The 16,520-nt window shown below is 42.0% G+C and overlaps 1 protein-coding gene across 2 annotated transcripts in view; it reads right to left on the minus strand.

Annotated features, from left to right (window-relative positions):
- The window catches only part of ARSF (arylsulfatase F), a 48,800-nt gene that overhangs the window by 25,256 nt on the left and 7,024 nt on the right, over positions 1–16,520 (minus strand). For both annotated transcript variants that reach the window (XM_011972108.1, XM_011972109.1), the window contains exons 4-7: positions 12,949–13,070; positions 9,443–9,565; positions 6,063–6,486; positions 651–787 (exon numbers count right to left, since the gene is read on the minus strand). In XM_011972108.1, coding sequence (XP_011827498.1) covers positions 651–787; positions 6,063–6,486; positions 9,443–9,565; positions 12,949–13,070 — 806 coding nt within the window. The remainder of the gene's footprint in view (positions 1–650; positions 788–6,062; positions 6,487–9,442; positions 9,566–12,948; positions 13,071–16,520) is intronic.

Consider the following 16,520-nt stretch of genomic DNA (forward strand, 5'->3'; position numbering starts at 1 on the left):
TATTACTATATTATGTTACTTAACGATTACTATTTGCTTCACTATAGTAATCATTTTACTATCTATATGTATCTTTTAACATTATGTTGTGAATCTTAAATATACACAATAAAATTTATTTTTAAAAACAAAACAAAATAAGCAGAAGCATAACATCAAGTATATGTGGACACACAGATCAGAGCAATAGATACTGGGGACCACTAGAGGGGTGAAGGAAAGAGTGGGGGAAGGATTGAAAACTAACTATTGGGTGCTATGCTTAGTGTCTGGGTGAAGGGTTTAATGAGATCCTAAACCTCAGCATCACGTAATACACCCAGGTAACAAACCTGCACATGTACTCCCTGAATCTAAAACAAGAGCTGAAATTTTTGAAAAGAAGATTTGATGTGTTATCTGGCCAGCACTGGAGATGCAGTCAAGTAGACAAAGACCCCAGTTGATAAGTGGACGGCATACAAAGAAAGGAGAGGAAATGCATATAGTTTTTTTGCTGACTTTCTCAATTGCTTGCAACTATTACCTCATTTATGTCTCAGACCACCCTGTCCCATAGGCATAATTCTCTTCACTCTACAGGTTGACCAAGAGCAGTTTTCAGGTGTCCTGTCCTATTAGTTTCTGTCCACTTAGGTCCTGTGACTTACCCATCATGGAGTCCATCTCTTCCACATTATCCCCATACAAGCCATGCTTGCTGGTGCCAATGAAATCGTCCGTGGTGGGGAGAGGTATGTGCACATGAAGAAAGGAGAAAAAAAGAAGGAAAGGTTCCTTACGGTGCCTGAGAAGACATCAATGAAACTACTTGTGAGTTTTCAACATCCATGAATGTGAAAAATACTGTTTTGGCTTCTCATAGACATGACCTGCTTCCTTCTTCTCCATGCTGCAGAAGATAGAGTGTGTCCACCCAAGGGCCCTATCCTGCATGGAATGGATTCCATGATCCTGCAGCACCTCAACTGCTCCCTAACCCCTTTGGTGATGCTACTGAAATCATCCCTATAAACTTCATAAAATCAATCAGAGAGGAAGGGAGGGGGAGAAACAAAAATGAACTAAGCTTGCAGCATACTCAGCTTTGATCCTGAGGTCAGCTTGCTCTCTGATCTATGTCTTCCTACTTGTTTGGTACCTATTTGTCCTAGAATCACATAGACCCACAGGATGGTAACATAACATTATGAAATGTTAAGTTTTCCATTTGCAGTAATCTTTCAGGTTGTGCATACCAGGGAAACTACTGATGTCTGCTTCTCTGAAGGACCCTGTGAGAAGCTGACTTACCAAAGCATGCCATTTCCACATTCTGGTGATTTCATTCCCTCTTACCCCAACCCATCAATGACCCCAACAACCTCCATGATTCCCCTAAAAAATCCAGCCCAGAAGTCCTTGGAAAGATGGATTTGACGACAGGCACAATGGCTCACGCCTGTAAACACACCACTTTGGGAGGCTGAAGCAGGCAGATCACCTGAGGTTAGGAGTTCGAGACCAGCCTGTCCAACAGGGTGAAATCCTGTCTCTATTAAAAATACAAAAATTAGCCAGGCATGATGGTGGGTTCTTATAATCCCAGCACTGTGGAGGCAGAGGTGGGACAATTGCTAAAGCAAGGAGGCAGAAGGTGCAGTGAGCTGAGAGTGTACCACTGCACTCCAGCCTGGGGAACAGAGTGAGAATCTGAGAAAAGAAAGAAAAAGAAAGAAAGAAAGAAAGAAAGAAAGAAAGAAAGAAAGAAAGAAAGAAAGAAAGAAAGAAAGAAAGAAAGAAAGGAAGGAAGGAAGGAAGGAAGGAAGGAAGAAAGAAAGAAAGAAAGAAAGAAAGGAAGGAAGGAAGGAAGGAAGGAAGGAAGGAAGGAAGGAAGGAAGGAAGGAAGGAGAGAGAGAGAGAGATGGATTTGAGGTCTCCTCTCATGTTTGCACTAATTGCCCTGCAATTATTAAACCTTTCTCTACCGTAAACCCTGCTGCCTCAGTGTATTGGTATGTTACTGTGTGGCAGGCATATGAACCTGGTAGTCCTGTGACACCATCACAGTTCCTTTGATTCTCAGATGCCAGGACAACTGTAGAACATACTGCAAGCCAACACAGATCTCCCATATCATGAGAGTGTGAAAAGTCAAATCCAGCTCTGTTTGGGGGATGTTCTCGCTGCTCATGAAGCCTCAAACTAGAGTCACACCCTGAGACACATCAAGAGATGGTGGTATGGAAGTCATTTCTTACCAAGATCAAGAGTTTCACGAGCCATAAGCCAGTACAAACAGGAATGCCTTGGAAAGCCATTTGCACCCTGTAGTTTCTCACATGAGGATACACGGAATTAGGCTGACCCACTTTTAATTTTGATAATCCACCTGCATGAATGATAAGTCCTCAGCTACCCAGGGAAGCACAAAGCACAAATGCCATTCATTGGGAAATTTCTGCTCTGATGAGATATCAAAATATAAATAAATAAAAATAAATGAATTTTAAAAACAAGACTTATGTCATGGTGTCTTGAACAGTGACCCCTCAAAATTCATGTTCACTTCAAACCTCAGAATGGGACCTTATTTGGAAATGGGGCCTCTAGAGATTTAATTAGTTAAGATGTGATCATTCTGGATTAGGATGAGTCCCAAATCCAATAACGCTGTCCCTATAGGAGAAGAGGAGACACAAGCACAGAAGAAAAGTCCATGTGGAAATGGAGTAATGCGACCACCAGCCAAGGGGCACCTGGAGCCACCAGGAGCTAGAGGAGGCAGAAGGGATCCTCCCCTAGAGCCTCCAGAAGAAACCAAATACAATTGTAGTAGATTGAATAGCAGCCCCCAGAAATATATACATCCATATATTTTAAAGCCCAGAACCTGGAATGAGACTTTATTTGGATATCAAGACCTTTGCAGAGGTAATTAGTTAAGGATCTGAAGATGAGCTCATCCCGGAATTAGGATGGGCACTAAATCCAATGACCATTGTCATTATAAGAGACAGAAGATGAGACACAAATACAGAGGGGAAGACCATATGCAGATGAAGCAGAGACTGGGGTGATGCGGCCACAAGCCCAGGGATGCCTGAAGCCACCAGGAGTGGGGAAGGGCAGGAAGAATCCTCCCCTAAAGCCTACAGAGGAAGTACAGCTCTGAACATTAAAGATTTAAAATTAAATAGTTTTCACCCCAAACTAAGCTGCCAAAATAAAGAGTCATGGTCAAAGTGATCAGCTGAATAATGCCCTATTCCAAAGATATCCACATCCTAATTCTCAAAACCTGTGAAATGTGATTTTACATGGTAAAAGGTCTTTGCAGATGGAATGAATTAAGGATCGTAAGATGAAGTGATTATCCTGGGTTATCTGGGTGGGTCCAGTGGAATCAGAAATGTCCTTTTGTAAGAGAGACAGAGTGTCTGAGTCAGAAAACAAAACCCTACTAGCTAAGGAATGCAGGCAGCTTCAAGAAACTAGAAAAAAGAGAAAACAGATTCTCCCCTAGACCCCCTAGAAGTAACCAGCCCCACCAACATCTGATTTTAGCCCACAAGGTTAATTTTGGATTTCTGACCTCAAGAACAGCAGGATAATAAATTTGTGTTGCATTAGGCCACTATATTTGTGGTAATTTTTTTTATTTTTCGAGACAGGGCCCTCACTCCATTGCCCAGACTGGAGTGCAGTGGTGCAATCATGGCTCACTGCAGCCTCAACCTCCCAGGCTCAACTAATCCTCCCACCTCAGTCTCCTAAGTATCTGTGACTACAGATGCATGCCATCATATCCAGCTAATTTTTTGTATTTTTTGTAGAGATATGGTCTCCATATGTTGCCTTGGCTGGTCTCAAGCTCCAGAATTTAAGTGATCCACTTACCTTAGCCTCCCGAAGTGCTGGAATTACAGGCACTAGCCACTGTACTCAGCCCTATAGTCATTTGTTATAGCAATTGTAGGAGATTCATACACTGAGAATCCAGATAAAAATAGTTTCTAGCATTCATGAACCTAAGCCGTTAGCTTATTGTCAGAACATCCAAATCTTTATATTTCCTCTTCACCATTGTTTTTTCCATTCAATATTGTGTTATTGTGGATCATATGTAACTTTTGAAACTCGACAGAGGTTTTGGTGAACAATGTACATCTCAACAATAGGATCTGTTCTTCAAGTACTAATGTAAAGTCCTAAGGAGAACTGTGTGGGAATGCTTGAAGACTCGAACTGGCAGACAGAAGAGAATGGGATTGCTTATCTTATCCTCTCAGAGTGGTTGGTGCTAATTTGCTCATATTGATGCTCTTTCTGTAAAAATTCATAGAACTCTGCACATTTGGAAAGGTACCAGGGAACAGAAGGATTTGCTCTAAGTGACACCAAGCATTCAGTTCCATCTACAGAGCAAATACGGCTTCATTACTCCCAGATAACATTTTTTTTAAGACAGACTCTCCCTCTGTTGCCCAGGCTGGGGTGCAATGGCATGATCTCAGCTCACTGCAACCTCCGCCTCCTGGGTTCAAGTGATTCTCCTGCCTCAGCCTCCCAGCTAATTTTTGTATTTTTAGTAGAGATGGTGTTTCACCATGTTGGTCAGGCTGGTCTCAGATGATCCACCCGCCTTGGCCTCCCAGAGTGCTGGGATTACAGGCATGAGCCATCATGCCCAGCCCCAGACTACATATATATCACCTTCACTTGGGCTACAGAGTAAGGACAAAGCTATGTATCAGAGTACACAAGACACCTTACATCCTGAGAATCCAGATCCTAGAATGGCTATTGGTAAAGATTAAACCTCAATCAATATGGAAAAAGCAAATGAAAAATGTGCTCACAGACTTTTTTTTAAAGAAAGAAGGTCCAACAACAAGAGGATAGATACCCTTGAAAATTTCCAGCCATTGTGTTCTGGGATGCATAAAGTTTTTATAACAATCACCTTTGACCATTTACCTCATCCAGTTCATGAAATAGCCCTTCCATATCACATGCTCAAAGAGAAGCCTTCCAATTTTATTTTCCCCAGGTAGGTTTTTTTGTTTTTTAACAATAGGGACATAATGCAATGGACACCTTACTTTTTTCATATGATTCTCTGATATGTATATATATATTTATCTATATCTATATGTATCAGGGAACCAGACAAAAAATATTATAAAATATATTATATATATACATGCATAGCATATGTATAGATACATGCATACATGTTGTATGTGCATGCATACATACATGCATACATGTGTGTGCATGCATACATACATGCATACATGTTGTGTGTGCATGCATACATGCATACATGTGTGTGCATGCATACATGTTGTGTGTGCATGCATATATACATGCATACATGTTGTGTGTGCATGCATACATACATGCATACATGTTGTGTGTGCATGTATACATACATGCATACATGTTGTAAGTGCATGTATACATATATAGTGTATGTATATATTTCCTGTTGTAAATTAACATGATGACAAGATGCATTGTAAATTAACGTAAACAATTTGTGAGTTTGAGTTACTAGAGTCTGCCTCCATGGTCTGACCACATATAAATTTCAGAGCCAATAGAGAGACCATGATTTTAATAACAGGAGCCCAAACAAGGTACCACCTCTTTAGGTACAAACTGATGAGTCCAACTGGTCTTCAAACACTTCATATTTTTATCTAACCCTATTACACCATTTAGCAATATTCCATTTCCTAACTCAATATTTTTAATACCATCATCCCCCATTATTTTTATTAATGCATTGTAGATGTGCATAGTTTAAGGGTACACATTACAATTTAATACATTCATATAATTTGTAAAGAATTATTACAAATGATTTATTGTTTTAAATCAGTGTTAATTGGGGTATCCATCACCTTAAATATTTGTCTTTTCTTTATTCTAGAGTCATTTGGCTGATTCTCTTTTAGCTATTTAGATGTGTACAATAGATTATTAAAAACTACAATCACCCTGCAAATCTACTAGGTCCTTTTAAAAAAGAGATAATTATGATTATTACATGAATTTTTAATTAGTACGCTTACCTTTCTAAAAAGGAAATCGCCTCCTTTACCATAATGGATCCAGCTCGTTCGGCCTTCATGGGCTGCTCCGTAATCTCGTGCCCCCGCATGAGGAGGCAGTCCCAGTATAAAGGGGACGTGTAGCTGGAGAACCAAGCATAACCCAAGAGGAAAATAAACAGAATCATGGAGAAGATTAGGAGCAAGGGAACGGAGACCCAGCCGCTCAGCTTTCCAAAGGTTAGGGTGAGGACGGCAATGGCAACCAGCTGCACGCAGAGCCAGAGTTGACTCTCAAAGGTTAATTCCGTGTTACGAGAGGGGTCTGGCCAGCAGCTGTCAACGAGAGTGAACGGCATGCCATAGTAGTAGTCAAACCCATAATTATATGGATGGTGGCAGTGGTCACTTCGGGAGTCGCAGTTCAAGCCTTGGTGCCATTTGCCTAAAACCAAACACACAAACACATCTACACATCAATATGTCGACATATGCCAGCACATTGCAAAGAACATGTGAGCATTCTTCACATCAAACAATCAGCTAATGCACAAAAATAAAGTAGCAGAGATATTTTCCTTGGTTTAAAACATCCGAGTTCCACTTAGCCACATTTTTGTTGTTGTTGTTGTTCTTTAGTTTACAGAGAAAGTTTGTATTCAGATCTGGTTGTGAGCAACAGGACAGGATAAAAAATAAGGGAGAAAAATAGAATTGTGAGTTTCTTTCAAGGATGGGAACTACAAATTTTCTCATTCACTGAGAAGACAAAGTCATAGCCACAAAGATAGATACATCACAGAGGCAAGGCAGGTTACAGACGATGGAAGAATAGATACATCACAGAGACAAGGCAGATTGCAGATGATGGAAGAATAGATGTATACATAGATATAGCTAGATGGATACAGATGATAGGTAGGTAGATAGATAAATAGATAATACGTAGACAGAAAGATAGGAAGATAGATAGATGAATAGATGTATATGTAGATATAGCTAGCTAAATAAATAGAGATGATAGAAAGATAGATGATAGCTAACATGTAGACAGAAAGATAGGCAGATAGATGATAGAGATAGAGTGAGTGGTTAGATAGATAGATAGATAGATAGATAGATAGATAGATAGATAGATAGATAGAAGAGAGGAGAGGAGAGGACAGATTCAAATAAGTGATGGAGGATAGATGGAGCATGTATAGATGTGTGTGTAGGTGGATGGATGGATCGATAGATGACTGGGTAATTAGATAGATGCATAAATAGATCTGTGTTGTGGGTGGATGAATAGACAGATGGGATATGATAGATGAAAATAAATTATGGAGTGTACATCTATGTATACACATGTGTATGTATATATCAATAGAGAGATAGATAGATGTGATAAATATGATAGATAAAAATAAATGATGGATGGATAGATGGGGCATGTATGTATGTGTAGGTGGATGGATGGATAGATAGGTGGGTGGCTGAGTAGGTGAGTAGATAGATAGGTGGATGGAGATATATGGGCGGATAGACAGATGGATAGATAGACAGATAGATAGATAGATAGATAGATAGATAGATAGATAGATAGATAGATAGACAGATAGATAGATAGACAGATAGGATGGATAGATAAATGAATAGATAGATAGATAGATAGATAGATAGATAGATAGATAGATAGATAGATAGATAGATAGATAGATAGATAGATAAACAGACAGGGATAGAGATATAAGGGTGGATGGGTGGATAGATAGAGAGATGTCTAAATAGATAGATGAATGGATGGCTAGATAAATAGATAGATACAGATGATAGATGGATAGACAGATAGATACATGATAGATGAATGGGTGGATGAATAGATTATAGATGATAAATAGATAGATGATGGGTAGATAGATACATAGATGATAGATAAATGATAGATGATAGATAGATGATGGGTAGATAGATACATAGATGATAGATAAATGATAGATGATGGATTGATCAATAGACAGACAAAGAGGTAGATAGACAGGTAGATGGATGGACAGATAGATGCATAGAGATATATGGGTTGATAGATGGATGGAGAAACAGAGAGAGATGACCGATGGTAGCTATAGATAAATCATGGAGGATGGACCCAGCATGGATGGATGAATAGCTGGCTGGCTGGAAATCCTAGGAGCTCTCATTAAAACTGATTGAAGAAAGGGACTTATTCAGTAAAATGTACCACACCTTGAATGATCACCAAAGGGTGCGTGTGAGTCCTGCTAGCATGTGGATGCCCAGCAAACCCCCAGAGGCTGTGATAATGTGTATCTACTAGGAATATTAACAGTTTCCTGTATGTGGTGAGGGCCCAATCAAGAATGCCTGTGCTTCCATCAACCTCTGAGTGTCTATGGGGGTAGGTAGAGGAGAGGCAATGCTACTGGCTTAGGCTTCCTGTCCTGCAACCCCACAGAGATTGCCTTCTCTTATCAACAGCAGATGTGTTACAAAAATTGAAGGGATTTAAAATAGCACGTGATTCTCACGCCAGCTGAAACCCAGGCTTCCCAAACAGGAATGGTAGCTGGAGTTACAACTACTGGGTGGCTGAAGACTTCTATCATCCCTAGCAGTGAGAAGAAAACCTGTGTGGTCCAGTCTTAGTGAAATGAAGAGGCAGGTGACAGGATACACGGTGAGAGACTATGCGGGCAGGCAGAGCCAGAAAAATTTTATGTTCTTGTAATATGTTCATTTTAAAACATCTCCTATCACTGAGCTGTGTGAAGAATCAGACTGGGTGTGGTGGCTCACACCTATAATCCCAGCACTTTGGGAGGCCAAGGCAGGCAGATCACTGGAGGCCAGGAGTTCAAGACCAGCCTGGCCAGCATGATGAAACCTCATCTCTACAAAAAATACAAAAATTAGCCAGTCGTGGTGGCACGCGCCTGTAGTCCCAGCTACTCGGGAGGCTGAGGCATGAGAATCCCTTGAACCCAGGAGGTGGAGCTTGCAGTGAGCTGAGATCGTGCCACTGCGCTCCAGCCTGAGCGACACAGCAAGAGTCTGTCTTAAAAATAATAATAATAATAAAAGAACTCCTGGCACAAGCAATCCTCCCACCTCAGCCTCCAGAGTAGCTGGGACCATAGGCACATGCCGCCATGCCCAGCTAATTTTATATTTTTAGAGACAGGGTCTTTCTATGTTGCCCAGGCTGGTCTGAAACTCCTGGCTTTCAGTGATCCTCCCACCTTGGCCTCCCAAAGTGCTGGGATTATAAGAATGGGCCACTGAGCCTTTACATAAGACATTGTAAAATAAAGTGTTTCTGAGAAAGTCATAAATCAAGGGTAGAACAAAGGACATTATTACCTTATGATCAATGACTAACACCAATCCTTGTGTCTTACCTATAAGCCCCGTGCTGTATCCTTGCTTCTTTAGCAAGGCTGCAAATGTTGTCTCATTAAGAGGGAGGCCTGCGGGGACTGCAAGATTACCGACGACACGTCTATTACCACTAGAAACCATACCTAGAAGTAGCGTGGAAAAAAGTACAATGAGTAGGTGTTGCTATGGAGGGAATATTTTTGTCACTCCAAAATTTGCACATTGAAACCCTCACCTGCAAGGTAATGTTTAGGAGGTAGGGCTTTTAGGAGGGGATGAAGTCAGGAGGATGGAGCCTCAAGAATGAATCAGTATCCTTACAAAAGGGACCCCAGAGAGCTCCCTCATCCCTTCCACCATGTGAGGACACAGCAAGAGGGCACTGTCTATGAACCAGGAAGCAGGTCCCCAGCAGACACTGAAGCTGGCATGCCTTGATCTTGGCCAGCCTCCCGAATTCCTGACCTCAACTGATCTGCCCTCCTCAGCTTCCCAAGGTGCTGAGATTACAGGTGTGAGCCACTGTGCCCCAGCCCACTTCCCTCACCTTTAAAAATAGAACCATATGATTGGATGTGGTGACTCACACCTGTAATCCCAGCACTATGGAAAGCCGAGGCAGGAGGATTACCTGAGGTCAGGAGTTTGAGACCAGCCTGACCAATATGGTGAAACCCTGTCTGTACTAAAAATACAAGATTAGCTGGGCATGGCGGTACATGCCTGTAATCCCAGCTACTTGGGAGGCTGAGGCAGGAGAATCTCTTGAACCCAGGGCCAGAGGTTGCAGTGAGCCAAGATTGTGCCACTGCTCTCCAGACTGGGCAACAAGAGTGAAACTCCCTCTCAAAAAAAAAAAAAAAAAAAAATAGAACCATGCAACCCAACAATTTCACTCTTGGGGAATATCAAAAGAATTGAGGTTCCTGAGGAACTCAAAAGGATTGAAAACTGGTATTCAAAGAAAAACTTGCACATGTATGTTCATAGCTATATTCCTCACAATCACTAAAGGGTAGAAACATCTTGTTGTCCATCAATTGGTGAATGGCTGGAGAAACTGTAGTGAACCCATGCGAGGGAATAGTATGCAAAATAAAAATAAAGCTCTGGCCCAGGCTACCGTAAGACATTATGCTCAGCGACAGAAGCCAGTCACAGACTGTCACATACTGTATGATTCCTTTTATGTGAAATGTCCAGGACAGACGTGTTCGTAGAGATGGAAAGTGGATTTTTGGTAACCAGGGGCTGGGAGAAGGGAGAATGGGGAGTGATTGCTTCATGGTGACAAGATCTCCTTTGTGGGTGATGGAAATGTTCTAGAATTTGATAGAGGTGATGGTTGTACAGTATTGGAAAAGAGCTACAAGCTACTGAATTGCACACTTTAAAACAGCTAATTTTGGCCAGGCGTGGTGGCTCGTGCCTAAAATCCCAGTACTTTGGGAGGCTGAGGTGGGCGGATCACTTGAGTGCAGGAATTCGAGACCAGCCTGGTTGACATGGTGAGACGCGTCTCTATCAAAAATACAAAAATTAGCCGGGCATGCTGGTGGGTGTCTGCAAGCTCAGCTACCCAGGAGGCTGAGGAGGGAGAATCGCTTGAGCCCGGGAGTTTGAGGCTGCAATGAACTGAGATTGTGACACTGCACTTCAGCCTGGGCAACAAAGGGAGACCCTATCTCAAAAGTAAAAAACAAAACAAACAAAAAAAGTCACCAGGTTGGGTGCAGTTGCTCATGTCTGTAATCCCAGGACTTTTGAAGGCCAAAGAGGGAGGATGGCTTGAGTTCAGGAGTTCAAGACCAGCCTGGGGAACACAGCAAGACCCTAAGTAATTTAAAGATTAGCCAGGCATAGTGGTGCACACTTGTGGTCCCAGTTACTTAGGAAGCTGAGGTGGGAGGATCACCTGAGCCTGGAAGGTTGAGGTTGCAGTGAGCCATGATTATACCACTGCACTCCATCCTGGGCAACAGAGCAAGACCCTGTCTCAAAATAATAGTAATAAATTAAAAAGTAACGAGAACATGACAATTAGAGCTTAGGATAATTTCCTTCTTCTCGTTTCATTTTTGTTTTATCTAAAATTGATATATGGCCAGGCGTGGTGGCTCACACCTGTAATCCCAGTACTCTGGGAGGCCGAGGTGGGTGGATCACCTAAGGTCAGGAGTTCGAGACCAGCCTGGTCAATATGGCAAAACCCCATCTCTACTAAAAATACAAAAATTAGACGGGCCTCGTGCCACGTGCCTGTAATCCCAGCTACTCAGAAGGCTGAGGCAGGAGAATCGCTTGAACTCAGGAGGCAGAGGTTGCAGTGAGCCGAGATTGCACCACCGCACTCCAGCCTGGGTAACAGAATGAGACTCCACTTCAATAATAATAATAATAATAATAATAATAATAAATAAAATAAAGTTGATATAAATTGAGCAGAGGGATAATACTACTGTCTCCATGGGTAAAATGTTGTGATGAAAGTTGTCCAAAAATCAGATAGCTATTTCTTGGTTTATGACTTTGTGGGTTTTTGGTTGTTGCTGTTTGTTTGTTTTGAGACGGAGTCTCGCTCTGTCACTCAGGCTGGAATGCGGTGGCACAATCTCGGGTCACTGCAACCTCTGCCTCCCGGGTTCAAGCGATTCTCCTGCCTCAGCCTCCTGAGTAGCTGGGATTACAGGCGCACGCCACCACACCTGGCTAATTTTTGTATTTTTAGTAGAGACGAGGTTTCACCATGTTGGCCAGGCTGGGCTCAAACTCCTGACCTCAAGTGATCCACCCTCCCAAAGTGCTGGGATTACGGGCGTGAGCCACCGTGCCCAGCCATGACTTTGTGGTTTGAAAGAAAAAAAAGATATTTTTTGGTGACAGACTGAATGTGTAAACACATGTGGTATTAATTATTTCATCCCAAGAGAGTTTATCTTTGTTGACCCGGGAAACTCAAACGTACACCTTATGACTTGGAATTCAGGTAAAAAGCTGTCATTGCATCAAAAGACAACTCAGTCACACAGGGTGATCTTGCATCTCTTAGAAGTGCAGTGATTTTGAGGTGGACGGTGGTAGCTGTGTATGCCAGTGCATCTATGCACATGTGTGCTTTTTCTTTTCTTTCCTTTGTATCTTTTTTTTTTTTTCTTTCTAAGACATGCTCTATCAACAAGGCTAGAGTGCAATGCTGTGATCACACTCACTGCAGCCTCAAACTTCTGGGCTCAAGCGATCCTCCCACTTCAGCCTCCCAAGTAGCTGGGACCACAGGCGCATACCACCATGCTCAACTTATTAAAACATTTTTTTGTGGAGATGGGGTCTTGCTCTGTTTCCCAGGCTAGTTTGAAACTCCTGGGCTCAAGCAATCCTCCCACCTTGGCCTCCCGAGTTCTGGGATTACAGGCATGAGCCATCATGCCCAGCCCTTTTTTACTTGTTAATGTAGTCAAGCCACATTTTTATTTCCTCTCATCCTAACATGAGGGCAGAGTCCAGCAGAGCCCGCCAGTTTGCACACCTGATCGGATGGGGTATCTTCCCGTCAAGAACGCGGACCGGCTTGGGCTGCAGAGGGAGGCGGCCGAGATGTGTTGAGTCAGTTGCACGCCTTCCCTGGCAAGGCGGTCAATGTGAGGCGTCCTGAAGCAGGAGAGGCAAGGTGTATTGGAGAGAAGGAGAAGGTGGGGGACAGGGGAAGCAGAGAAGAAGAGTGAGAGAAAGACAGAGAAAGACAAACAGAAAGGCACAGGTGGAAAGAGAGAGGAGAAACAGACAGGGAGAGAGGGAGAGACCCAGAAAGCGAGGCAGAGAGAGAGAGACAGAAAGAAAGGATAAGAGAGAGAGAGATGAGAAAGAGAGCAACAGAGAAGGACAGAAAGAGACAGATGAAAGAGAGAGATGAAAAGAGAGAGAGAGAAAGAGACAAAGAGTAAGACACACAAAGAGAAACAGAAAGAGATGGAAAGAGAGAGACAGACAGAAGGAGAGAGAAAGAGACAGACAGAAAGAGGGAGAGAGAAAGACAGAGACAGAAAGAGGGAGACAGAGAAAGACAGAGAGGGACAAACAGAGAGAAGATGAGAGAGAAAGAGAGAGAAATAGAAAGAGAGAGATGGAAAGAGACATACAGAGTTTAAGAGAGAGACAGAGAGAGAGAGACAGAAAGAAATGGAAAGAAAGAGATAAACAGAGGGAGGGAGACAGAGAGAAACAGAAAGAGAGGTGGAAAAAGAGAGACAGACAGACGGAGGGAGATAGAAAGACAGAGAGAGACGAACATAAAGAGAGATATGAAAAGAGAGAAAGAGACAGAGAGATACAGAAAGAGAAATGGAAAGAGAGAAGAAGATAGAGAGAAAGAGAGAGACAGAGAGTGATGGAAAGACAGAGAGAGGGAGAGAGAAGGAAAGACAGAAAGAGAGAAAGAAATGGATAGGATGAGATAGACAGAGAGAGATGGAGACAGAGACAGACAATCAGAGGGAGACATAGAAAGACAGACAAGCAGACAGAGAAAGGGGGGAGACAGAAAGAGAAACGGAAAGAGAGAAGAAGATAGAGAGAAAGAGAGAGACAGAGAGAGATGGAAAGAGACAGAGAGAGGGAGAGAGAAGGAAAGACAGAGAGAAAGAAATGGATAGAATGAGATAGAGAGAGATGGAGACAGAGACAGACAATCAGAGGGAGACATAGAAAGAGATACAAGCAGACAGAGAAAGGGGGGAGACAGAGACAGACATAGAAAGAGATGGAGAGACAGAAAGAGATGGAAACAGAAGGACAGAGAGAGGGAGAGAGACAGAAAGAGATAGGAAGAAATGGATAGAATGAGAGAGACAAGGAGAGAGGGAGACAGAGACAATCAGAGAGAGATAGAAAGAGAGACAAGCAGACAGAGAGGGGTGACACAGACAGGCATAGAAAGAGATGGAGAAACAGAAAGAGGAGAGAGAGAGAGAGAGACAGAGACAGAGAGAGACAGAGACAGAGAGACAGAGAGACAGACAGGGAGATCTGAAGATAAACAACATCTCTGTTTGTTATGATTTCCAGGTGCCCAGAGGTAACTGCACACGGAGTTCATTTTTCTTTTTTGCCCGTGTCAAGGTGAAGTATAACTGAGATTCCAGGCAGCTGTTGTTCTGCGGGGATCGTATACCTGGGTGCCGCTATATGGTGTCCATTCACTGTACTACAGCCTTACAAAATAAAATGCTTAAGGGATGGGGTCTGAATCATGGAGGCTAATTGCTTACAGACCTTACTTATGCCTGACTACTTACAGACCACCCACCCACCGGTTTGATAGATACATTTCCCTGCAGTCTATGTAGGTTGCAAAACTGTCATATGATTAAGTAACCAAAAGAAGGAAATCCCATCATTTTTGACAACACAGATGAACTGGAAGGGTATTAGATTAAATGAATAAAGCCAAGCACAGAGAGACAAACATCGCATGATCTCACTTATGTGTGGAATCTAAAATAGCAAACTCCGAAGTAGACAGTAGAATGGAGGGTATCGGGCTGGGGTGAGGGTCGAGAACAGGTAGGTTAAAGGACACAGTGTTTCACGGAGCCAAACATGAATGAATCCTCTATTTGATTTATTCCTCACATAGAGGAATAAATTTAAGAGATCTGTTTGCAGATTGTGGTGACTATAGTTAATAAGAATGTATTCTATTCTTGAAATGCCATAATTTTAACCATTCTCACCACATATAAATCATAAGTATGTGTGGTTGTGCATGTTAATTAGCTTGATTTAGCTATTCCACAATGGATCCATGGATGGAAACATCATGATGTACACCAGAAATACACACAACTGTAATTTGTCAATTACAAAATAATTTCACAAGAGACTTCTGGAGGCCGGAGAGACTTCTGAAAAAAGAGTCAGTCTCCTCTTGGATGAAAATAAAATATAATGAGTTCTACATTTATTCATGAGAGAAATTATGACAGGTAACTGGTGCAAGAAGAATTTCCAGCTTTACCAAGGTGCGTATCTAACTTTTTTTTCAGATATGGAAGTCACCTACCGACTTTTTTTTTTTTTTTTTTTTGAGACGGAGTCTCGCTCTGTCGCCCAGGCTGGAGTGCAGTGGCCAGATCTCAGCTCACTGCAAGCTCCGCCTCCCGGGTTCACGCCATTCTCCTGCCTCAGCCTCCCGAGTAGCTGGGACTACAGGCGCCCGCCACCTCGCCCGGCTAGTTTTTTGTATTTTTTAGTAGAGACGGGGTTTCACCGTGTTAGCCAGGATGGTCTCGATCTCCTGACCTCGTGATCCACCCATCTCGGCCTCCCAAAGTACTGGGATTACAGGCGTGAGCCACCGCGCCCGGCCCACCTACCGACTTTTAAAACATTATTTATTTTGCAAAGAAAAAAATTGTAAACTGCATTCCTGGAGCACATGTGCCTGGTTTTAGATTTTGCATTATAATCTCACTTCTCAAATTGCTAGTATTTTCAGCAAAACACCGATACCCCACGCTAACATACTCTCTGTAAATATCTGCTATTTATGGACACCATGTTTCTGTGCTTTTGGGTGAGTCCTCCCTTCTTTTCTCATAAGTAATGGTTGATTTTTGGCGACTACTTTTTCATGACTCTTAGCTCTGTTGTCGAAAACTGTGATGACTACCTTCAGCATCTATTAGTCACACAATGCAATGATCTTAAAAGTGTATGATGTATGTCTTATAATGATGTACTCCTAAGCTCAGTATAAGAACGGCTAATACAGATGGCTTCTATAATCCACCACAAAGCTCTGAGTTTGTTTCATATCTGTTTTTCTTCTTTCAGAATGCCCATTGTTAAAAATACAAGCTCATCACCTTAAAGAATCTGTTGGCTCCCCAAATTAGGAAAACAGAATGAATTCTACTGAATATACATATTCACATTTATATATTTATGAATATATGTAATTGAATATATAAATATATATTCATAAATATGTATAAATTTATGAATTTATGAAGAAGGAAATCCCATAATTTTCAACAACACAGATGAATTCATAAATATGTATAAGGTTATGAATATATTTATATATTATGAATATGAATA

This window comes from Mandrillus leucophaeus, unplaced genomic scaffold (genome assembly GCF_000951045.1).
Source record: "Mandrillus leucophaeus isolate KB7577 unplaced genomic scaffold, Mleu.le_1.0 Scaffold127, whole genome shotgun sequence".
NCBI classification, from domain to species: Eukaryota; Metazoa; Chordata; class Mammalia; order Primates; family Cercopithecidae; genus Mandrillus; species Mandrillus leucophaeus.